The 25,715-nt window shown below is 42.7% G+C and overlaps 1 protein-coding gene across 10 annotated transcripts in view; it reads left to right on the forward strand.

Moving 5' to 3' along the window:
• The window catches only part of zbtb16a (zinc finger and BTB domain containing 16a), a 204,967-nt gene that overhangs the window by 164,397 nt on the left and 14,855 nt on the right, over nucleotides 1-25,715 (forward strand). For all 10 annotated transcript variants that reach the window (XM_052039749.1, XM_052039757.1, XM_052039758.1 and 7 more), the window contains exon 5: nucleotides 18,875-19,045. In XM_052039749.1, coding sequence (XP_051895709.1) covers nucleotides 18,875-19,045 — 171 coding nt within the window. The remainder of the gene's footprint in view (nucleotides 1-18,874; nucleotides 19,046-25,715) is intronic.

Raw genomic sequence — 25,715 nt, forward strand, 5'->3', positions numbered from 1 at the left:
AAGTGTAACTAGTGTCACTTTGGCCAGACTTTTAACTATGTAGCACACAGAGCTCTCATTTAGGAGATGGCCAATCTAAATCAAGCTATACAAACCAGTTTGCAGATTCTGATCACAACCAAGTCACAGCAACATAAATAGTCTCCTCTGAAACTTGTCATCATCTACTCCCTGGCTGCTTTGATTTCTGATGTGCAAATTGGAACCATCCAAGTGGACAAACCAGCTGCTGTGTTGAGATGTTATTGAGTGGAGCTGAAGAGGTACTGTAACCCAAGCCTTTCTTACACTGGCCAGATGCGGGATCAATAGATTTACAGGAGGGCTTTGTTGAGTGTCGCTTGGGTCAGTACCACATAAAAGCCTGGCTGATCCAAGCATCATTCTGATCTCAGTATCCATTCACTCCCATTATACTGGGGTTCTGATCCATGGCTGCATTCTCATGGCAAGCTAATCATGCATCTGTCAAGAAAACACTGGTACTTTCGATGCAAATGGGTAGCAGATGATGTATGATCAGTAATGTGACACCATGCTTGCTTTACGAGTAGAGGCTTAACTGTATTTCTGGCAAGAAAGTGTGACTGTGCCTTGTAGTTTCTGTCTATGGAGGGTCACTGCTGAGTGTCCATTTTCAAATGGCAGCTGAAGAAGCAGGACACTGCAGAGGGTGTAAAGTAACAAAATGGAACTCCTTATTTCAATGCCTTTCTCACCCGCAGTGATGTGGTTGGAATCCAACAGTGTGCACGGAAAATGCTCCTGCAAACAGTTCTGTGATGATGACTAAATAATCCATGTTGGTGACAACTGGTTGTAGTATAGTTAACCACGTGGAATCCCCTGGGCATCTCTGAGTTAGTGTTATGGGAACCTCTCCATAAACCGTGAGGATGGTGGGAATGAGGCCCCTGCTCGATAACTCATCCCAAAGATGATAGCTGTGACAGTGCAGCACTCCCTTGTTACTTCAGTGAGAGTATCAGCTGAGATTGTCACTAATTCAGGGTTGAGCAGAGAAGTGGGGCTTAAATGAACGTTCTCCCAGATCAGATGTGAACGCTCTTCAACTCCATCTCCTGCCGATTTCTCTTTCTGCTTGATAATCTAGTCTGTGTGTGTGTGGCAATTACTATAGAAAAAATTGTTTTTTTCATAAATTATTTCAATTGAGCCAAAAACTGTTAAAAAAATAATTACAATCCATCTGTTATTTCTCAAACATCAAAAAATTGAGTAAAACACTGTCAGAGAATGTTGGTGCTTTTGATACCAGCAGTCAAGACTCATTCTTGGTTCCACTGACAAATGAATATGTATTTCCCCTCGGTTGCCCTGAGGAGCTGATGGTGAGCTGTGCTTTATGGAATTTGATAGAACCAAGTGGTTTGTCATTTCAGAGAATAAATGAGAGTCAACCATGTTAGTGTGGACAGGAGTCACAAAATAAGCAGATTTGGGTAGATGAGGCAGGTTTCCGAACCTGAAGGACAACATCCATGATCTTGTTGTGTAATGATAGTCTGGTGACTTTATGGCCAGTGACAAGTGACTGGTCATAGAGTCACCACTTGTACCTTTACTGAAACAAGCTCTTTTCATCTAATTGATATCAAGTAAACAAACTTCTTAAGCTAGTGATTGGGAAGAGTAATTTTCCTTTCACCTTTCAGAAAATGAGATTTTCTCCTTCATTTGTAGCACTTTAAAATTAATTTTCCTCTTTGTAGTCAAAATAGCATGGGTCATATTTTTCATGTGAAGAAAATTCCCAGTTGTGGTTTGTTAAATCGCAAAACAAAATTTGGGGCACTGTATCTGAACAATTTACTTATCTTTTTATGGAGCTGTGATTCACAATGATTCTCTTCGTACTGGTGTCTGTGATCCAGGTACAAATAGTCCTGGTTCACATTGCAAACTCATTAATCAGTCCCAAGGGAAGTAGATGCCATAGTTCTCTTGCACTGGGGCCTGACAGAACACCGGGTTTCGTGTTGCTTCTGTCTGTGCAGGTTGGAAGGTTTGATGAAAGTCCAGCGACGCTGCTAAAATTTCAGCTCCATTTGTCTTTGATAGAAAGACTTGAGTAATTCCTGTGCCTTTTTCTCTTCCTGTGATCTGTGAGGACATGAGAAGCTTGGATAACATAACATTGACTCCTGATACAGCACAACTTTCACACATGGCTTTCAGAGTACACCGTGGTAACAGTGAGTGTGTAAGCTTGCTCACACACACTTGTTTGAGTCAGAATGATGACTCAAGTTGTTACTTGCACTCTTTCCCCATTAATGTGTGGATATTTCTATCCCCTGGCAAAGATTGAACAGGGCCAGTGTGGTTCACTGTCCTGTCAAACCAGACGAGACTGGAGGCGGGCAACATCCATTGCCATTAACTGCATCGTTTTATACAGCTGCCTGTTCCCTAGTTCTTGTGGTAGCCTCCACTAATCCTTTTGGAAGTAGCAACTTGACTTGGGGGCACTGAACACTCTGCTATAATTGTGCTTAAGGGAAGACAGGCGCATTCATTTCTAAAGCTTCCACAACCTCACAATATTCCAAAGCACTTAGCAATAATCTCTGCAATCTAGACACAGGCACCTCGCAAGCTCCCACAAATGGCAAATGGATAATAAGCAGATATTCTATTTTAGTTTGGTGACTGAGTGATGAACATTGGCCTGGAGTCCAGATTAACTTTTAGGTTTTGAATAGTGCAAGGGATTTTTTACAAGAAGCAGCAATCAGAGTCTTGCTTTAACATCTTATCTGAAAGACTAATTCCAGTGCAGCGTCGCTTGTCAGTTCTGGTTAACACTCTTGTTGCTGCAATCAAATGCCCTGTCCTCGCTCACTGTGCTCAGACATGCACCTCCCTGCCTTCTGAAGCCAAAAAGAATCGTTTTTATTTGGAAAAGTGCATTGCTATGCAGTTGAACAACTATGACCCAACTGCTTATTTATTCCATATCTGGCATGCTTTGTAACCACAGCAGTGTTCAAAGGAAAAATTAAAATGCATTTTTTTAAGTTCCCCCCTCCAATTTTTCCCTTGGGCTTCGCTTGCATCTGTGTCCTGGGATCAACTCCTGGAAACTTGGGGGCAACCAAGAGAGACAGGCCCTTTGAAGGAGCAGTGTTGTAATCTGTGGAGCTATATCAGGGCAATCAACAGAGGCATAAGGCTTTAGCAGTATAAGCATGAAAACTTGTGTGTGATCTGTCCAAGGTGCTGAACTTAAACTTAAAAGTTTTCATTGTATATTACTGATTTCCTGCTATTATAGTCATAGAAACAGAGAGAGATACAGCATGGAAAATTTGGTCCACTGATCACCAACCACCCATTTACACTAATCCTACATTAACCCCAATTTATTCTCTCCACGTTCTCATTGGCTCCCATATTCTATCACTCACCTACACACTAGGGGTGATTTACAGTGACTAATTAATTTAGTAATCTGCACATCTTTAGGATGTGGGAGGAAATCGACGTGATCCCAGGGAGAAATTGCAAACTTCACACAGACAGCACGCACGGTCAGGATTGAAGCCAGGTCCCTGGTGCTGTGAGGCAGCAGATCTACTGTGCTGCCCAAATGTGTTTTCATCTGGGATTTTCTTATGTTTCTGAACCTATACTTGGATGTTTCAGTATAACTTCTTGGGCACAAAGTTTTTCAGGGAATCTTTTTGGTGTGTTTTCTTTGCTCTGTATCATCTTCTCAGTAAGAAATGTTTGGAATGTGTATAGTAATGTCAAAGATCTCCAACATTTCTTTCTAGAGTGCTTGGGCATATATGCTGGCAACTACAAATTCAATTCACCCTGTTTCCTGGGTTAATATTTATCACTGAATCAGCATCATTAAAACCAATGAGCTAGTCATTATCATGTTGCCGTTTGAGAGCTTGCTACCATGCATCCTATGTTACAAAAGTGTAAGTGCTTTGGGAAGTCCTAAGTTTGTGAAAGACCGATTATGAATGCAGGTTGTTCATGCGTGAAGTTATGTGACTCACAGAGTGGTTCTAAAGCCTTACTAAAGAAATGCGTACACTGCCATCTTGGGTTATTAGTTAGCATGAATTAATGCAGCACTTTCTGTACCATTCTCTGTTTGACTAGCCCAAGCCTTAAACACTTGAGTGCAATGAAGTTCTGTGAGTAAATTAAGCCTGACGTTGCAGGCTCTTCTTTTGGGAAAGCAAAGCAGAATTGTGCTTGTATTTGAATTTCTGCTACACTTCAATGCAATAGTGAAAGACGACTGCACAGCAGGGCAAAGTGATATTTGAGATTCTAGCCCTTCATTACATCTGCATTCCACAGCAGATCACCTGTACTCCACTGCCTGATTGATGTAGCCACACATTGGAAGCTTTTCTCACCTAGGTTCTGTTTATAAACTCACCAGCAGAAAACCAGGTGTGTACAAGCTTGTACATATCCAACAGCCTCTACAATTATTGAATAAACTCCATTGTGATGATTTGGAAGTGAAATTATCAGACAGTCTTTCACACCAAACCCCACACAATATGAATACAGTGGTTCAGATCTTGGTCAAAGAGAGGGGCTACAAGGATCATCTTCTCTGAGGAGAAGGCGGAGAGGTTTGGGGATAAACTTCCATGTTTGGGTCCTTGTTGGCCGAAGACGACAAAATTCAGGATTCTTGTTATCAAATTGCTGCTTAATTTTAAACATCTGTACTGAATTTCTCCATGACCTCTGTGCATCATAAAGAAAGCTTTCAGCTTCTCTCAGCCCTCATCTCTGGAATCATCTTGGTAAAGTTCCCCCTCTCAACCTTAACACTGGGAGAAATACTCCAAATGAGGCCAAAGAAGTAATTTACCAAGGTTAAATGAGACTTCCTCTCTCCTTTATAAAGCCAAAGATGCCCTTTGTTTTTTTTTCCCTTTTCAACAGTTTTTTTCCTCAGAATCTTTTCCACCTTCAAAGGTTTGCAATCTAATTTATGGAGCTCTGTGGAGAGTGTGTCCCTAGCTCTGGTTTTCTGCCAGGTCTGCAGAGCCTGCGGGCATGCACCCAGAAGCTAAAGACTTTTATTGCTGGTCTTCAAAGGCTGACTTTAAATTTCATAATATAAATGTTTTAGATCTGAAACTTTCCCTTGCATTCCTGAAACATGAAGCATGAAGCACCGTTTCCAACACTGGAATGACTTTTTAATCTAATTTTGATTTTCCTTCTGGAGTCTGACCACACTTTCTGTCCAGATGTTAAGCTGGAGGCTGCTGTATGTGTACCTCGGGTTGGATTCCAAGGATGATGGATTGTGGTTATGTGGGCAGGCTGGGGAACCTGCTGTTGCTCTTCCTAGAACAGGGTTGTCAGAGATGTGATTGATTTGGAAAGACTAAGTAAAAGAGAAACTTTCTCCAAAGATTAATGAGTAATCTGCTGGAGGAACTCAGCAGGTCGAGCAGCATCTGTGGGGCGAAAAGATTTGTCGACGTTTTAATTCAAAGCCCTATGTGATGCAGGGTTTCGACCTGAAGCATCAGCAATTCCTCCAGCAGATTGTTTGCTGCTCCAGATTCCATCGTTTGCAGTCTCTTGTGTCTCCACGTTTCCAGAATGTCCGCAGCACAGATGTGCAACACTCGGGAGGGAAATCTTGATGCAATGGGTAACTAAGATGTCTTGGGAGAAATGGATTCGGTCTCAGCCTTCAAAATGGAATTAGATACTTGAAGAAAAAAATTGCAGGGCAAAAGAGCAGAGCATGAGACTTAATTTGATTGTTCAGTCCAGATGAAGGGTCTCGACCCGAAACGTTGACTGTCCATTTTCCTCCATAGATACTACCTGACCTGCTAAGTTCCTCCAACGTTTTGTGTGTTGCTCTAGATTTCAGCATCTGCAGTCTCTTGTATATTTAGAAGTTGTGATTTCTCCAACAATTCTGTCTCTCACGATAGAACAGTTTATTCCAGAGCTGCTAGTTAAACCACACTGCATGCAAGGTAGGTAAACATATGGTACGACAATTCAAAGCACATTGTAAATTTGGAAAGGGTGTGTAATCATGACCAGATGCTCAGTGATTGGCAAGTATTTAAAAAAAAAAGTCAAAACTCCCCATCTCATCCTAATTTTTTTTGTATAATCATTCTTAAAAGTGCGAGCTTCTCTAGCAAGGCTGCCATTCATTGACGGTGCATTATTTGCACTATGGGACATTTTAGTTCCGTAAAACCACCATGTGCTGGCAGGTTGTTCGATGAAGAATGAAGCTCGGTGTGTTGCTGGCTTCAAAACTCACAAGAGCCTCATAATGACTCGATTACACAGACTGGCCCCGCTGCCTGTTATATAAATGATTGGCCTCTGGCTACCTGTGCAAATAAACAAGGGTACAGCTTAGAGGCATGGTGAACTGTAGGAAGGTTGTTAATAAACCTCAAGGAGATGAAAGCTGGCTGAATGGAATGGGCTGATAAAATATAATGAAATATACGATGTGAAGTTTTGCATTTCTCGAGGGAGAATGAGAAAAGGCAATGTAAACTAGAGAGCTCAATTCTAAAAGAGGTACAAGAACAGAGAGATCTGGGCATAGATGGGTTCAGTTCATTGGAAGTGGCAGAGCAGGTTGAGAAAGTGGTTTAAAAAAAAAATGGGAACCTAGGCTTTATAAATAGAAGCATAATGTACAAGAGCAAAGGAGTCGCGATGAATGTTTACGAAATATTGGTTTGGCCATGAATGGAGTATTGTGTTCAGTTCTGGGTGTCCCATTTTAGGAAAGATGTCAAGCCTTTAGTAGGGGTGCAGAGGATATTTACTCAAATGAGCTTTAGTTATGTGGATGAACCAGAGATGCTAGAGTTTGTTCTCTTTGGAAGAGAGGAGGCTGTGAGGGGATGGCGATACTTAAAAATCATGAAGGGTCCAGCCAGAGGATATAGAAAGTGTTCTCATGGGTGGAAGGTTTGGGGACCAGGTAACTCAGAATGGTGGGAAAAGTGACACAAGGAAAATATTTTTAATGCCACCATTGTTTAGGGTGTGGATTGCATGGCCAGAGGAAGTAGTAGAGGCAGATTCAATGTGGTACTGAAAAGGGAGCTGGTTAAAGATTTCAGGACTGTGGTGAGAAGGTAGGGGGGAGTGTGGCTAGTTGGAGGGCTCTTATATAAATTTGGTATGGACTCTGAATTGATTGGTCTCCATCCATGCTGTAGTCAGACTGTGATCATTTTTCCCAGCTCAGTTGTGGTAAAATTGGGAGAATTTTTGATGTTGCATCTGTTTTTGCTTAAACCTGTTTTGAGAACGCGGTGATCTGTCTTGTAGTCTCATAATAATGAGCGAGTCCAGCACTTAAATAAGGAGATTTACAAGGATGTTGCCTGGATTGGGGAGCATGCCTTATGAAAACAGGTTGAGTGAACTTGGCCTTTTCTCCTTGGAGTGACGGAGGATGAGAGGTGACCTGATAAAGGTGTATAAGATGATGAGAGGCATTGATCGTGTGGATAGTCAGAGGCTTTTTCCCCAGGGCTGAGATGGTTGTCACAAGAGGACACAGGTTTAAGGTTCTGGGGAGTAGGTACAGAGGAGATGTCCGGGGTAAGTTTTTTACTCAGAGAGTGGTGAGTGCGTGGAATGGGCTGCCGGCAATGGTGCTGGAGGCGGATATGATAGGGTCTTTTAAGAGACTTTTGGATAGGTACATGGAGCTTAGAAAAATAGAGGGCTATGGGTAAGCCTAGTAACTTCTAAGGTAGGGACATGTTCGGCACAACTTTGTGGGCCGAAGGACCTGTATATGCTGTAGGTTTTCTATGTTTTAAAAATGGTCATTGATCCACATTGTGAGAATAATAGGCACAGACTCTCCATGGAGGGAGGGAGGGAAAAAGAAAGTGACCTTTATCAGTGAGTGCCGTGCCCAGTGTGGTGTGGGGTTATATCCCGCATTTTAACCCTGGTCTGGGCCGGCTTGGCTGTTCTCAGCCAGGTAGGTGGACATCAGTATGTTGGGCCAGGGCAGAGCCAGGTTCACCTCTCGTCCTCTTCCATTGTCATGCAGCCTTTGAGCACTCGAGGCTTTGGTATGAATGACACGCCAACGTGGGCAGTGGCCTTGTGTTCCAGCAGGAAAGCTCGGAAAAGGTATCCCAGAAAAGGGAGTGGAAATGCTTCTCTGGATTCTCTAAGAAGAAGCAGGGATGGAACTTTGTGACAGTCTCATGAGTGTCTGGCAAAATGAAGGAAGTTATAGACATGTCCCATGGCATCCAGAATTAGTAAATGGGGATGAAAAAGGTCCATCTATCCATGTGGAACAGGTGATGGGCAAGGTGTAAAGTAGTATTATTTTCTGCTTTTAGAGAAAGATGGATTGTATCTAATAAAGTTGGTGGTAAGTGCATTACAGTGGGTTAAAGTATTGCAAGAAAGGGGTTAAAATGTCTGACCATTTATTGCACTCTTTGGCAACATTCTCTTTTCAATATCACCTTTGAGTTGGTGTGCTATTGATTTGAAAGCACATTTTTCAGTATAAAAGTGATTTAGATTAAAAGTATTTCATTCTGAACATTTGCCTGCTCTGATAAGATGGATGTTGTTCTGGGGACATCCCAACCACAGGTATCCTGTTAATATTTAGTGCTGCCTTATTTCCCGTTTTTGGTTTGAATTTCCCAAGGCTCCATCCAGACACTAATTCCATTTTAATTGCAAGTCACCAGAAACGCATTTCAACATGAGTAACAAATGGTTTGATTTTGTAGATTTCATCAGACTGCATTCGAAATGCGACATACTAACCCTGCTGGAATGTCAATGAAGCAGTGAAGTGATTCTCTGCTTACCAATTATCCCTTTTTACCCAGACAACTGTACAGTAGATTTTTTTTCTGATAAATTGGATTTGTAGGTTAAATAAGGAAGTTAGCTTTACATTCCTTTACCACACTCTTATTTTCTTCTTTTCTTTGCCCCAGATCTTTTCGATTACCTCCATTTTCATTGGCACCCTTACTGCAATGTTTTTTTATCTCCCTTGTTTCTCTATCTCTGTCTCTCCACTTCCCTCCTTCCCTCTCCCACTTGACAACGAGATTGCTCTTGCTCTAAGGTGCACAGGGTCCATTCTATAGAATTCAGTCAGACTGAATTTCAGAGGTGCTTTTCAACGTGCAGTGTGACTTGACCAGATGTTATGTATGTACAACCAAGTTCAGATTCCAAACTCCTGGTTGTTTCTATCAAAGTGTGATATAGAAGTGCGAGTAGTTAAGTGATGAGCAGCATGCTTTTCAAGGGAATCTTGGGTTTGGCAGTATTTGACGTGTTTTAATGTGATGCAATACATCCCTCAAGTTAATGTGCTCATGTTAATTCAGCTTTCTGCTACTGTTAGCCTCATGGACATCCCAACCGCCAGGACCCAACAGTGGGCAGAAACAAAAAAAAATAGAATTTTTAAAAGAGAATGAGTAATGCGCTCTGGATTACACAGAGCAAGGCTCACCAGTGAGAGTCTCGTTCAGTAAGAGAATTCTGACAATGAACCTTTTGTAAAGAGAATTATTCCATTAGGATCCCATTAGTGTGAGTATCAAGGTCAAGACTGCATTTTCATCAGATATCTTTTAGCAATATATCTTATTTGCCAATCTTTTTGGGATTTTTTTTTGATTGGTAGGGGTGTGCTTGTCTGTGGGGAGTACCTCAGAAGGACTAACATTCTTTGAGGAAGAGAGATTATTGACTTGCTTGGCATTTTGGGTTAAGCTCAGTGTCAGGTTTATAACCTCTGAAGCAGGTACCTACAGTTGCGTCCTGCCTTGCATTGGTGCTCTCTAGAGTTTCAATTTAAAATTTATATCCTTTTGCCATGGAGAAAAACACCTTGGAAACAGGCCCTTCAGCCCACTGAGTCTGTGCTGACCATCAGCCACACACTTGCACTAATCCTACATCAATCCTGCTTTTTATTTCCCCACATTCTCATAACCTCTTTTCCCCCCCCCCAACCCCCCAGGTGATCTTGTTCCCTGCCCCCACATCCCAAAACCTCGCTGGTTGGTTGAGAAATTGGTTATTGTGAATTGCCCCTGGTGTAGGTTAACATTTATGTGAGAGAGAATAGGTTATAGAGCAGTAAGTGGGGGGGGGGGGGGGGGGGGGGGAGAGGGATTGATGGGAACCAGCATAGATATGATGGGTTGAACGGCCTCTTTCCATGCTGTAAGGAAATATGACAATCATGGTGAAGGTGCTCCCAAAGTCCGGTAAGGGATGGAGCTCCGGGATTTAGTTCCAGGACCGAGACCCTGCCAGTGGATTGTGGAGAAGATCTCCTGGCAGATTCGCTTCCAGGTTGTCTGTCCTCTGTACAAGCCCACACCTTCAATGAAAGGAAAAAATAATTTGTTACACCAGTTCAGCATAGAGTGATGAATGAATTTGGAGTTGTCCTGATTAGGATTCGTTATCTCACTCTGTACAACTTCACTGCACCACCCAACCCTGATCCCTGATCCCTTCCCTTACGCTCAGTCAACCCCCAGACATGCACCCTTCCCTGGTTGCGTGCGCTTGCAGAAATAAGGCTCTGACCTGAAAGCTCCAAGGTCGGGTGTGTATGTACAGCCCTGAGGCCAAGGGGTTGGAGCTTAAAGTCCTTGGGCGCGTGGGTGTTAATAACTTACCAGGGACCCTGGGTCAATCATGGGGAGTTAGCAGGTTCTGGTCTAGGTTCAATTCCTTGCCTGTGTAACAAGCATTAAATCTCGCCCAGAATGCGCCATAAACTAGGCAGGTATTTCTTGTACCAGTGAGGATATGTACTTCACCACAGACAGTGGGGTCAGTGAGCACATCGACAACTGCTGGTGAACATTAAAACTGATTACTTGGTAAAGTGATACTTATAACATGGTTCATTAAAAAAACATCCTCAAGCTTTGTTGGTTTTGTGGAGGTGCTGGGATTATAGTTCTGTTGGCCAAAACTAACAAAAATTACCTGAGTTTTAATTCTTTTTTTCTTCTGGTTTTGGCATCTACTGTATTCTTAATTGGCTACTGGCTTTAGCTGAAAGACAGTGGGGAGGTTAGTGATTGAACACACTGTAAGGGGACTTCTTAGAAACCCCCACTATTGCAAAGCCTTTAATTCTACAAGCTTGACCTCTCTCACCCTCCATTTTGGTTTTATCTATGTGGCTGGATCTTTTTATATTTTAATTTGCTCCGTCGAGTCCAGCGCATTAATGGCAGAGGTTTTAGCCTTTGTCCGCCTGTACAGTACAGGAAGGACCCCTTGGAGATTTCTTTTCTCTAAAGTGGTGGTTACCGTGGAAATGAATGATGGCTGCTTAAGTTGCCTCCCTCCCCATCTTAATGCAACTGCCGATAATAAAACCCTTCTGTGGGTTGGGTAATTCGTAATCAATTTGAAGTCAAGAAAATCTCTTTCAGGACTTGTGTAGTTGTCCTATAATTACTGTGGGTGTGCTGTTCTCCTTCTGTGGTTTTCTTTTCACCCTTCCTCTCCTGTTCCTATTACTTGACTATTTTAAAAGTATAGACAATCTACAGTGCAGTAATTGGTCATTCTCCCCAACTTGTCTTTGCCACTGTCCAAGCTTCCTTCTGCTTTAATCCCTTGTCCTGCCATCGTAAGCTTCTATTACTTTCTTCCTTGTGTTTAAACATATCTTGCCTTTGTTTTTGCTATTACTTTTCTGTGATAATGAGTTCCACTTTTCAAAGCTCTCTCCTAAGAGATATTTCTGATCTGTTTGTTTTCAGTTTTACTAGCAACTAGCTTAAAGTTACACCCCTAATTCTGGGCATGCTGCACAAGTGAAAATGTTCGCCTTATTGAAACCAGTTGTAATTTTAAAAACTTCCATGGGGTCACTTACTTAGACTTCTTTGTTCCAAGAAGAGGCTCAGTTGCTGGTGGGAGATTCTTAACTTGATCACAAACATTTGGTGGTACTTAGTGAAGTTACCAAATATCATTGTGATATACATTGGACTTGAAATTAGATGAGGAATTTTACATTTATCTGCATTGTGGCCAGATTTTTATTTGACTTAAAACCAATGTTTTGGGTTAACCATGAATCAACCAACAGATTAACGAATGGCATGTTATATTCTACAGCAGATTTGATCCTGAGTGTGTAATGCTGTCGTTTTGCTGGCCTGGTATCTGTGGCCAATTAGTTTCACAAATGAGAGTCCAGCAGTTCTTGGGAGGATTTGTCACGGCCCCAGGCCAAGGCCGTGAAGCTTTGTTCTCCTCACACCCCTGCTAGACGCTATTGTTTTTCCAACTCCCCTCACAGCGGGTGCTGCTTACTGCAGATTTGTACCGGACTGGCGGCCAAATATTGCCAGCCTAAACAGCTGCAGCTGGCTGAGGTGCTTAGGGCCTCAGCTCTGCTGACCTTTCACCTGGTCCTGCTGTCATTTTGAAAATTACGGACAAGAGAGCCACATACCTCATGGGATTACTGTGCGCGACTGGTTTAGGTACCTCTCAGAGCCCCGTATTCATTGGGAAGCACAAAGGCTTAGATGGCATTTCAGTGGAGCTTAACGCCGATCTACTATAATGGCTTAGTAACTCTACAACACGGTCATCCAGTCTGCTTAATGATTCCTTATTGTACGCCTCATTAAATCGTCCAAAAATTGTTTCAAGGGACCTTCAGTACGTTTCTTCCTGTTTTAGTTTGATCTGCATTGTTATATGTTTGACCAAAAATTCCTGCAGAACAAAGCCACAGAAGTATTTAGAACAAAAGATCAGGAATAGGCCATTCAGCCCCTCTAACCTGCCCTGCCATTCAACAAGATCACGGCTGATCTTTCATCTTAACATCATTTTCCTACAGTGTCCGCATATCCCTTGATTCCTCAACACCTAGGAATCTATTGATCTCTGTTTAATGCAACCAGTGACAGAGCTTCTACAGCTGTCTGTGAGGTAGAGAATTCCAAAGTTTTCCCAACCTCTGAGTGAAGAAATTTTTCCTCTTTCAGTATTGAATGGTTTCCCAGCACTTCTGTTTTCTCTATCAAAGTGGGTAACCTTGAATTCTCAGTCTCGTTATCTTATCTAATTTTCTTTTTCTCCAACACTAACTTTTTGCTTGCACATTTGCATTGGTCCCTTGATTCTCCAGGATTTCTGTGAAGTTTATTTTTTTTCCGTGAAGACAGACAAAAATAGTTTGTTCATTCCTCTGCCAGTTCCTTGCTCCCCATTATAAATTCTTCTGTCCTCGTTAGGGACCCATATTTGTCCTTGCTTTTCTTTTCCTTTCCTTTTTACTTACTATTACATACCTAATGACATAAGCTGCCTGAGTTCACCTAAGAAGCTCCTCTTGGATTGCGGACAGAGCATGCTTCAGAAAATCTCTTGTATCAGAATTTTTCTCTAATTTTCAAGGATTTCTTTCAGTGTCATTTTTTTTTCCTAAAGCTGATTATTCAAGAATATTTCTTGCTTGAAGTCCAGTCCATGAATGAATCACTGTGCAGTTTGGAATGAGTTTAGGCGTTTTAATGTCTAAACTGGGGTTGGAGTTAGTTGAAGCAAGTGTTTAGAATCCCATGTAAAAAGTATTGAGAATGTTCTTTGCAGCACCAAATCCAGATTCTGAACTGCAACAAGAAGTTCTTTTTGTGCATGCTGGAAGGTTAGTACAGAGAATAACCTCTCGCCCCTCCCCTGGTGAGATAAGGATGGTCCATGTGTGTAGAAAATATGGGACTACACTGGGCAATGAAAGGGGAGTAAGCATTGTAAAGTTCCCACTGTTTCTCAGTAAGCTGTGATGTGGCCTTTGACCCTTCCGATAAACTATAATGGAGAGAATTGTTTATGAAAGGGTTCTGTATAATCCTTTGGGGATCTTTTCAAAGAAGTAAAGAAACCCAACCAAAAAGGAAAAAAAATTCACTAGCATCCGAACAAACAGCAATCTGGAGAACCAGTGTTAAAGTACAGCATGGGCTGGTTATATTTTGTATATAAGTGAAGCATTCTGATTAAACTGGATAACCAGCAGTGGAATAAAACTCACTGATTCTGAAGCAAGTACCAGGGAACCAACGGACTGCCTGACTTCACTTGACTACAAAATAATCCAATTCTTTAAAATCAAAATCTTATCTTTTTTTTTGAAGGGTGTTTCAGCCCTCTGAGCACTTCATTCATTTTCATCAGAGAATTAATGATTGAAAATTCTGAATGGTTCAAGGGAGCAGTTGGATTGAAAAGCAACAGCGTGTGCATTTGATGCTTACAACACTCCAGTGAGAGAATCCGGCTTTAAAACTGTGGGAGGGGACAAAGAAGTTTGCTTTTGGTCCCCAGGGCTAGATGTGTGTTGTTGAATCAGACACCCATTTGTAGTCTGCTGCCCTACCTACCTCCAGCCAGTGGTTCCTCCTCCACCGCTGGGCCCTCCATTGAGTTAAGCCATGAGAACGCAGACATTCAGCCGCCGAGGTGTGCTCTGGCATTTAACAAAGTCTGGCTGACCTACCTTAAAATGATCTTTCTGCCCTATCCTCATATCCTTCGTCCCTCTAAAACTGTCCAGAAAAATGTCTTATTTCTGTTTTAAACAAAATCATTGGCTAAGCCTCCACTGTTCTCCAAAAACAAGAATTTGAAAGGTTCACCCACTAAGTGAAGACATTTCCCCTCATTAGTCCGAAATAGTCTACCTCTTATTTGAGACTGTGAGTCTACTTCCACACTCTCTGGTCAGGTAATACCTCTCTACATCTACCCTGTAAGGTCCTCTAAGTATTTTGCACTTGTCAATGAGGTCAGCTCTCATTTTTCTAATATAGAGAATAAAAGGCCAAGCCTTTTTCATTCTCTGCTCGTGTGACAGCCCCAACATCCCAGGGACTAGCCTGGAAGGTGGGAAAGGAAGAGGTAAAAGGACAAGTGTCTGGTCTCCTGATTCCATCTCTTCCCTTCGCTTCCTACCTCCAGGGATCCAAATAATCCTTCTGAGTCCAGCTGCAAATTACTTGTGCTGCTTCCAATCTAGTGTATAATGTGGTCTCGACATTGGAGAAACCAAATACAAATTGGATGACCGCTTTTGTAGAGCGATTGTGTTCGGTCCATAGGGGAGCCCCTGAGCTTCCTGTAGCCTACCACTTTAATTCTCCATCCCACTGCCACTCTGACCTCTGTCTGTGGCCTCCTGCACTGTCATAACAAGGCCCAGGCACAGAACTCCATCATCTGCCTCCCCCACCTTCTCTACAACTTGTTCCTCCTCTTTACTAGTTCCCACTAAAGGTACTTGATCTGAAACATTTAATTTTATTTCTCTTTTCACAGTCGCTGCCTGACCTTCTGAGTCTTTCCAGCATCTTCTGCAGATGCTGAAAATCTGGAATAAAAAGTTTTTAGTTTTTACCGAGGCGTTCTATAGTTGTAGTAATACATTGTTACTCTTGTACGCAAATCCTCTGAATAAAGGCCAATATACCGTTTACCTTCACAATTACCTGTATGTTGACTTTCAGTGACTCAAGTTCTTTTTAGGATCAACATTTCCCAGTCTCTTGCCATTTAAAGAATAGGTAGAGGACTTTACAGGGAATTTGCGTTTCTCCTACCAAAGTGGGCAACCTTGTGTTTTACTACATTGTATTCCATTTGCCACGTTCTTCCCCACTTAGCTCGTCCATATCCTCTTGTACCCTCTATTGTCTCTCCGTCTCGCACAGTCCTGTTCAGTTTCCTATCATCGGCAAAGTGAGAAATGTTGCATTTGGTCCCCTCAGTCAAATTGTTGATGTAGATTGTGATTTAGTTGGGGCCCAAGCACTGATCCCTGCGGCACCAACTCATCTACTCTACTGGATACATCCTCAAGGAACTCCAATCAATTAGATTTGATTTCTTGTCCCTAAGTCCACATTGACTCTGCTCAATCATACCATTGTTTTTTTAAGCACCGTGTTATCACACACGTTATTATAAATTCCAGCTTTTTCCCAATTGGCAATGTCAGGTCACAGGTCGGTCCTTCAGTGGTTTCCTCTGTCTCCTCTTAAATGCTGGGGTCACATTTGGTGCCCTCCAGTATGCAGGAACCATTCTAAAATCTGTAGAATTTTTGAAGATGATAAATAGTGTCCACTATCTCCACAGGCACCTGTATTAAAGCTCTGGGGTGTAAATCATCAGGTCCTTGGGATTTATGGGTTTTCAGGCTCATTTACTGATCGAGAAATATTACTGAAGACAGAGGTTACAATGAAGAGTGGTGTTGGAGCTTTATGGGAAGAATGTCTATTGTACAATTCTGCTTTGTGTTTGAATGCAAACTGGGAAGAAGCATTTGTGTCAGTCTCTGTGACAATTTCTGTCTTGCGATGTTCCTTTTGCTTTAACTAGAATCACTTGTCGGTCACAATGCTGAACTGCAGCTGCTTATTGACAGACATCTATCCCATAAGAACGTGGAGGCTGTGACAAAAATATCTTGCCCATTTCCCTTATCCACAAGCCCACTTTCATATTGCTTGTAAAAGATAAGTAAATTTTGTCACCTCAATGGTGAGGAATAAACTGCAATAATAGTACATTACAGAGGCGGTGAAGGTAGATTATATCTCTAGGCTTTGCATTAATAGTCCGAGAGTTGTACGCATGGAAACATACCCTATCGTCCAACATCCACACTGACCAAGCTTCCTTCCTGAGCTAGTCTCATTTGCCTGTGTTTGGCCCATATCCCTCTAAACCTTTCCTATCCATGAACCTGTCCAAGTGTCTTTAAAATGCTGTAATTGTACCTGCCTCAACCACTCCCTCTGGCAGCTTGTTCCATATACCCACCACCCTCTGAGTCAGGAATATTCTTGGTTTCTTTCCAATTTTCTTCACTTCCATTTTCCTGGTGGCCATCATATAGGGATTGGACTGACTAGTGGGACACCGATATCACTAACATTGTGGGTTCAGTATATTGGCCTGTGCTTAACTCATTGAGGTTGCATTGGGCTATGTCATGACACCATCACTTTTTTTCAGGATGTAGGTGTTACTGTTTGGCCAGCGTTTGGTGCCCATCCCTGATTTGACTCTCGGTGGTGATGAGCTACCTCTAACTTAGTGGCTTTCTGGACCCTTTAAGAGTTGACTGCATGGGGTGAACCTGGAGTCATGCATGCAAGACCAGATCAAGATGGCTTTCCTCTCCTGACATTTGTTCATGAACTAAGTGGATTTTTTGATAATTCAGTAGTTCTTATGTCCTCAGTACTATGTGTTTTTCCATATTCCAGATTATTAACTGAATTTAAATTCCACATCTGCCGACGTGGGATTTGAACTCGGCGATCTCTGGCCTCTGGTTACTTAACCATTGCAGCCCCACTGTAAATCAATGTGGTCCAATAATTGAGACGTACACACCTTAACTGAAGCTTTCCAATGATTTCATCAGTCTTTATGCAGAATTTTGAACTGCAAAATGCTCATCCCAGTGAAGAAGACATTTGCCTTTTGTTGGTTTAAGGTGCGAGGACCCCGTTACAACATTGACTATGCTTCGCAAGTCCTTCAGTGGCTTTCATGCCTTTGGGGTGTCCTGTGGATCTGAGTGTCACCACATAAATGCAAGTTCCTCCTTTCACTAGTTCACAGTTCTTCATCAATTAACCTCAAACCTCTGTGCTGTAACACTGGACCAGCAGGTCCATGGGAGCACCACCACCTCCAAGTTCCTTTGGTATTGGTTCATTATTGTCACTCGTACCGAGGTACAGTGGGAAAAACTCGTCTTGCATACTGTTCGTACAGATCAATTCATTACACAGTGCATTGAGGTAGTACAAGGTAAAAACAATAACAGAATACAGAGTAAAGTGTCACAGCTACAGCAAAGTGCATTGCAGGTAGACAAGGTGCAAGGTCATAACCGGATTGGTATTGGTATATTATTGTCGCTTGTACAGAGGTACAGTGAAAAACTTGTCTTGCATACAGATTGTACAGGTTAATTCATTACACAGTGCAGTTACATTGAGTTAGTACAGAGTGCATGGAGGTAGTACAGGTAAAAACAATAACAGTACAGAGTAAAGTGTCACAGCTAAGAGAAGGTGCAGTGCAATAAGGTGCAAGGTCACAACAAGGTAGATTGTGAGGTCAGAGTCCATCTCATCGTATAGACTGAGGTCAGAGTCCATCTCATTGTATGAGATTGATGCCGTTCAAAAGCCTTATCATAGTGGGATAGAAGCTGTCCTTGAGTCTGGTGGTATGTGCCCTCAAGCTCCTGTATCTTCTGCCTGATGGGAGAGGGGAGAAGAGAGAATGACCCGGGTGGGTGGGGTCTTTGATTATACTTGCTGCTTCACCAAGGCAGCGAGAGGTATAGACTTGGTCACATATTGTCCTGAATTCTCGATGCATCACTCTTCCTCTACTGTTGTTGGATCAAAATCCTGAAGTTCCCCAGTTGGTACCTTCCCTGCTGGGTCTGCAATGGTTCCAGAAGACTTGCTGTCTCAATTCTGAGAGGGATGGCAGCAAATGCCAAGGATCCCATGAGGAATTACTGGGTAATTAGTGAGGAAATCCAGAAAGTCATTTTCTTAAAAAAAAGAACTAATGGGTCTATCGGTGTGAATGGTATAAATAAAGATTTGCAACTCAATGGACATTTCTTCCACCCATGAAACTGCTGGCTGGTTTTGTTCAGTAATAAAGACATGGGTCATTGGCTGATTGCAATAGAATGGTTGGGATTATTTCTTCTTTTAACCAGAGCATCCTAGTTATTGTGTGTGTTGCTCCACAGGTACCGACATGGCGGTCTTCTGCTTGCTTTGCGGGAAGCGTTTCCAGACACAGATCGCGTTGCAGCAGCACATGGAGGTGCACGCTGGTGTTCGCAGCTACATTTGCAGTGAATGTAACCGAACCTTCCCGAGCCACACAGCACTGAAACGCCATCTCAGGTCTCACACAGGTATGGGAGTTCCGATTAAATGTGCTCTTCGAGTCATAGAAAAGTGTGGCATGAAAACAGTCCCTCCAACCCACTAAGTCCACACTGACCATCAACCACCCATTTGCACTAATCCTACATTAATTCCATTTTCTTTTATTCTCGCTACATTTCCATCAACTCTGCCCAGATCCTACCACTCACCTACACACTAGCAGCAATTTACAGTGGATAATTAACCTACCAATCAGCACATCTTTGGGGTGAAACCGGAGCACCTGGTGAAAGCCCATGTGGTCAGAGGGAGAACGTGCAAACTCCATATAGACAGCATCTGAGGTCAGGATTGAATTTGGGTCCCTGGCACTGTGAGGTAGTGGCTTTACCAGATGCACTGCCTTGTTACGTAGAACATAGAACAATACAGGCCCCTCGGCCCATTGTTCCTGCTACTTCCACAGGAACAGAACATGGGGGCAGTTTGTGGTAAAGGCTGCCCTGCTACGGAAGGAGGGGTTCCTGATAAAGGATCACTGCCTGCATTAAAAAGCCCAAAGTTAATTGAGAGGTAGGTTGTGGTTAGGTAACAGGGAGCCAGAGGTTAATGTGCAAAAGACCAGTGATGATGTGAGTGATTCCAGAGAACATTGACCTGAAAGAAAGAGCTGAGAGTATTTGTGAACCAGGCTCAGTCAGTGGCACTCTCAGCTCCAGGTGAGAATTTCCACTTCATTAGCTGACAGTCATGAAGTGTGTGCTTAACGATCCCAGGGAACTCTTTCAGGCAACAGCAGAGGACTTCTCCCCACTTCCGTTGGATATGTATCCCTCAACCAACACCCAAAGAGCAGGTTTTCTGGCCATTAGGGAAACAGTGGCACAGCAGTTGGTCTTGCTGCCTAGCAGCTTGAGGACCAGGTTCAGTCCTGACCTGGAGCCCTGTGTGTGTTCGGTTTTCTAGTTCTCCCTTTGACTGCATGAATTTCCACCAGAAAGTTCGATTTCCTCCCATGTCTCATTGGTTTCCCCATATAGGTTAAATGTTTACTATAAATTGCCCCTTATTGTAAATAAGTAGCAATGGAATCAAAGGGAAGTTGATGGACACGGGAGAATAAAGGAAGGAGGAATGGGACTGCTGAGATCGCTCTGCTGGGAGCCAGCATGGTGGGCTGAATGGCCTCCCTTTGTACAGTCATAGGTAAATAATCTTCCTGTTCTTTTGCAAGTCATTGCATTGCACAACCTGGCTCCTGAGTTTCTAACAACACACCTCAAGCAGTGCATTTTAAGGTCCCTGTGATCCATTGTAGGTAACACAACAGCGTGCATTAAAGAGCAGGGATCTGTGGCCCCGAGTGTTTGTTTATTTACCAAGAATCTTGCTGTTATAAACTCGCTCGCCATTAAATAATTTGTGTTCCGTCTTGTATTGTAAGGGTCCTCACGCAAAACAAGTAACGTGTGACAGAGGACAAGATGTGGGAATTTGTATCTTGTACAGACATAATTATAGGTCCAAAGCAGCTTGGAAATGAAATTCAGTTGCGATGAAGCAAATCAACAACTGAACATTGAATGAGTTCCCATCTGAAATGCTGATTGCAATTAAAGTGGCAATTAACTCAATAGAAATTTAATGTTTCAGTTAAAATAGAAACAATTAATGCAATCGCTGCTAATTCACACAAAACCCCAAGATAGGTCCATTTTCACAGAGTGTGATCGAGTTTCCAATCATTTCACAGACTTTTATTTTGCCTTAAATGAGTTTACTTTGTTGGGAGGTGCATGGGGATGGGTCCTGTGGGCAAGCTTTAAGGAACTGTGAGCGGCTTTGCATTTCTTGCCTATCGGGGCCTCTACTTATTTGGAGTAGGGAGACAGGTCTTCAGCCCAAGGGCAGCTGATCCTGGTTGATTCCATATTATATTCAAGCACGTTGTTTCACACTTCCCATCTTACCCACAGGTGTGCTTTGGAAATGGCTACTAGTAACTGAACACTAGAGGGCCCCCAGAGGGAAATTAAACCAGGGGCACCATGTCTTGTATCCAGAAAGGCAATTTCAGAAAGCTCAGAACGAATGCAGTTATTTGATTACCACAAAAGCACGGACGTAATATCCTCTAAATATTAATGACCCACATTGTTAATATGTTGAAACCAAGAGCAATCATTCTGGTTTCTACTCCAAGCTGTTGTTTGCCAGCACAGTGAATCTTTGCAGCAATTCCCTCTGCTACTTGAGAAGTGATAGTGCCCTGCACCAAGGAGAGGTGTGGGATCGTCACTTGTCTTGCCTGCCTTTATTTGTATTGCAGTCTCTCTCAGTGTAGCTCCAAAGTACATCACTGCCTTCCTATACATTTGCCACATCCAATAATCCATTATTCAACTATTGCTGTCTGGAGTTCAGTGAAACATGTACTACGATACTGTGTAATACCTTAAAAAAAAGGTGAGTTAAAAGTCTATCGGGGTAATAAATAACATCCAATAGTCCAGAAAATCCACCAGTCCAGCACCACCAAAGTCCAGAGAGTGCCTTGTAGAGTAATAAAGCATAGAAACAGGCCCTTCAGCCCAACTCATCCATGCTGACCCTGGTGCCCACCAAGCTAGTCCTGTTTGCCCACGTTTGGCCCATATCCCTCTAAACCCCTCCAATCTGTATACTTATCTAAACGTCTTTTAAATGTTGTCATTGTACCTGCCCCTGGCAGTTCATTCCAGAAACGCACCTCCCTCTGCATGAAGAAGTTGCCCCTCAGGTCCCTTTATAAATCTTTCACCTCTCACTTTAAACCTATAGATTTTAGTTTCCCTTCCCTGGGAAAAGGACTATGTATGTTCGCCCTATCTATGTCCCTCATGATTTTATACACCCCTATAAGATCACCCCTCAATCTCCTATGCTCCAAGGAATAAAGTCCTAGCCTGCCCAACCTCTCCCTATAACTCAGGCCCTCGAGTCCTGGTAAGTCTTCTCTGCACTCTTTCCAGTTTAATGATGTCTCTTCTATATCAAGGCGATTGTATGCAATGCTCCAAGTGTGGAGTTACTGAGTTTAACAACATAGCTAGGCCTCTAGGTGGAATGAAGGAAATCAGGGGTGGAAGGAGCTGCAGTTGGAGGAGTGCAGTAGTCATGGATGGGACAGTGACACGGCTACTAGAATGACTGCAATCCGGGTTCAATCCCCACCTCTGGTGCTGTACGTGCGGAGTTTGCTTGTCCTCCTTGTCCGGAGTGGTGTTCTCTGAGTGCCGCAGTTTTTTTCCCACATCCTAAAGACGCACAGGTTAGTAGGTTAATAGACCACCATAAATTATGCCCAGTGTATTAGTTGAGTGGTAGAATCTGGGGGATGTTGATGCGAATGTGAGGGAAATAACATAGGATTAGTGTAGGTGAGTGTGTGATGGTTGTCAGTGGGCTGAAGGGTCTGTTTTCATGCTGTATCACTCTGTGCAGGATGTTCATTGAAAAGTGAACTGATTCCCTCTAGTGCAGTTAGTGCAGTTTCACTTAAGAATTTGGGACACCTGCAGGAGTTGTAAATATTCTCCAGCAGAGTAATGAACACTTTGTCCATTTTCTTTACAATGCTGCAATTACAACAGATGAGCAGTTGCACAGCCTGACGTCCTCTCGAAAACCACCCTTGCGGAATGAAAGACTCTGCATTACTTCTAAATCTCTACTCGTGCTGTTTTCCTGAACTTTACATCTGTCAAAGACTGACTTTGGTAACATGTTTGCATCATCACCAACTTTTGTGACATTGTAAACCTGGTTGAATTCTCCTGTTTTAGGCTGTAATCTTGAATGATTGATGCATTGAGTTCCTGAGTGGTGTTGGAGCTGCACATATCCCAGAGAACATCAATAAACTCCTGATTTGCACTTTATAAATAGTGGAAAAGCTCTGGTGAATGGGAAGATGACTCGCTCATTGGAGAATACCTGCTTCTGACCAACTGTAGTAACTGCAGTGTTTATGTGTCATGTCCAGTTAACTTTCTGCTCCATTTTATTCAATTCCCCTTTTTAAGTTTCTGTCAATCTGCTTTCTTTATCCTTGAAGGCAGTGCACTCCAGGTCCTTGCAATGCACTAGCCAATGGTCTGCTTTCTCTTAGGATTTTTATTTTTGAAAAACCATTCAGAATTTGCCATAAATATTGAATGATGATCTTGTCATTTTCAGGCTAGCTTCACACATACCTGTGGATGTCGTGGTCCACAAACACTTTAACGTCAAGATAGTGCTGGGGATTCCATTTAACAGAAATGACTGGAACATTGTGAACAACTTGTTAGAAGATACTGAAACGGCATTGGTGATTCTGAAATACTGCATTTGATTGAAGTTTGATTCTCTTGTGCATGAATCAGATGAAATAATTTGCCATCAGAACAGTTTGAGGCAGGAAGCTGCAGTGGGTTTGGAGTTGCTTGGGGGGTCCTTCAGATCATCTAGAATTTGCAGATCTGAACATTTGCCTTCCATTTACACAGATTATAGTTGAGTTTTCTTAGAACTGCATGCAGTGGTCACCCAATCTCTTGTATTTGAAACCAAGATTGATTTAGTCATCCATAACCAATGGGCCAATAATGAGAAAAGCTGCTCTTTGTATGTGACAGACAATATCTAACACTTACAGCCCAATGAAGGATCTCAACCCAAAATGTCAACTGTCCATTTCCCTCCACAGATGCTGCCTGACTTGCTGAGTTCCTCTTGAATTTTGTTGTTCCTCCAAATTCCAGCATCTGCAGTCTCTTCTAGTATTTCTCACTGTAAATGGTTTTGGGATGAAGACTAAACTCAATAGGGAATACACCAAGTACTTCAGATAGGGATTTGTTCCTCTACCTTGATACACTACACTTCTGCCCCAATCCATCAACCCTCTCCCCAATAAGACAGTAGCCCACTGCATGCCATTCAGCTGAGTTGCTTGGGACACACTGTTCTTTACAGACACCCTAACGTGTAACACAGCTGCCCAGAGCTAATAAAATGCCAGTTTATCACTGGACCACAGCCAGTGGCCAGATCCAAATAAAACCATCATGTTGGCCTCAAGTGGGGGAGTATGATCAGAATCAGGTTTATTATCACTGACATTTGCCATGAAATTTGTTGTTTTGCAGCAGCGGTACAGTGCAAAGCATAAAAATTACTATAAGTTACAAAATAAAAAAATAGTGCAAAAGAGGATTAATGAGGTAGTGTTCATGGACCCTTCAGAAATCTGATGGTGGAGGGAAAGAAGCTTTTCTTAAAACTTTGAGTGTGAGCCTTCAGGCTCCTGTACCTCCTCCCCGATGGCAGTAACGCGAAGTTCGGCATCATCAGGCAGATGGGATGCGACAAGTAAGGTATGACCAGTAGGATTTTGAATGAGTTTACATAATGTTAGGTGAGAAATCAAACCACAGTCTCTGTGAAATTAGATTAATTTGTTGTTTTATAAAATAAGAAGTGGCAGATTTGTGTATGTGTGCATTCTCACTGGTGTTTGGATATTTGGGGTGTAGAGAATTGCATACAGCCAAAAAGCAGTGGCCTAGGGGAAACCCTAGTGCCCTGTTGCTGAGATGAGACTCTTCTCCTGCACCTCAGTTTGGGGCTGTTTGCTGCTTACTGCACACTGCCTATAGTACCTGACTCTGCAGACCAGTCCAGAGCCCTTGGCATTGATGGATCTTATTGCACAATAAACCTTCAGCTGTCTGGCTGCTGTGTTTTGCTGCTGTGTTTCACTGCTGGTTGGTTGTCGCTGATACCTCAGCAACAGTGGCACCAGGTAATGCACAGGTGCCGATCTCTGGACAGGGGGGATGGGGGTGGTTGTTAATTGATCCACCTGATGTTGAGTTCATTAAGCAGCACTTTGACATAACTACCTGCCAGATATCAAATTTTTTTTCTCTAAAGCCTTCACTCGCACTTCTGCCTCCGATTGACTGTTGCCAAGCAACAGCACCATACTTTTACTTAAAAGGGGCAACAGTCCTTTTTATTTTAACCCTTTTCCCAAATGAAAAGCTCTGCCAAAAAAACAAGGCTGAACGTTTGTATTTTTCTTCATTAAACGTACTCTGCCCTTTCACCAACTTGTCCAGAATCTGTTTCGGATCAAATTCAGAGAGTAATAGTAAACCTTGTCCCTCTGGCAGTCATCAGATGTCGCAGGGATCAATCTCTTGCTTGGAAACGCACTTGCATTAAAAAGGAAAGGTATTCCAGATGGGCCAAGCAGAAACAATGAACGGCTTGTATAATTTCTGCCTTGTGTTCAGTGGTTTCACGGCCAATGAATTCCTGTTAAAGTGTAGATCCTGTTGTTATGTAGGGGACCTGGCAGCCTATTGAATAATATCACATCTGACCAACAACAAATGAGGAATAACTGGTTCACAACACTGAAGGAGGTTATTTGGCCCACGAAGCCTGTGTAAGCCCTTGGTACACATTTTCTAAGTATCCCAAATTCCCCTGTAAATTTTTCCCCTTCATCTATTTATTTTGTATGTTCCAATGAATCTCATTCCAGGATGACTTATGGCAATGCTGTTCAAATCATTGAAGCTCTGTGTGCGTGTGTGTGTGTGCGCGTGTGTGCGCGTGTGTGTAAATAAAATAATTGTGTGCTTTTTTTTCCTGGTTACTGGG

Source organism: Pristis pectinata, chromosome 27 (assembly GCF_009764475.1).
Source record: "Pristis pectinata isolate sPriPec2 chromosome 27, sPriPec2.1.pri, whole genome shotgun sequence".
Taxonomy (NCBI): domain Eukaryota; kingdom Metazoa; phylum Chordata; class Chondrichthyes; order Rhinopristiformes; family Pristidae; genus Pristis; species Pristis pectinata.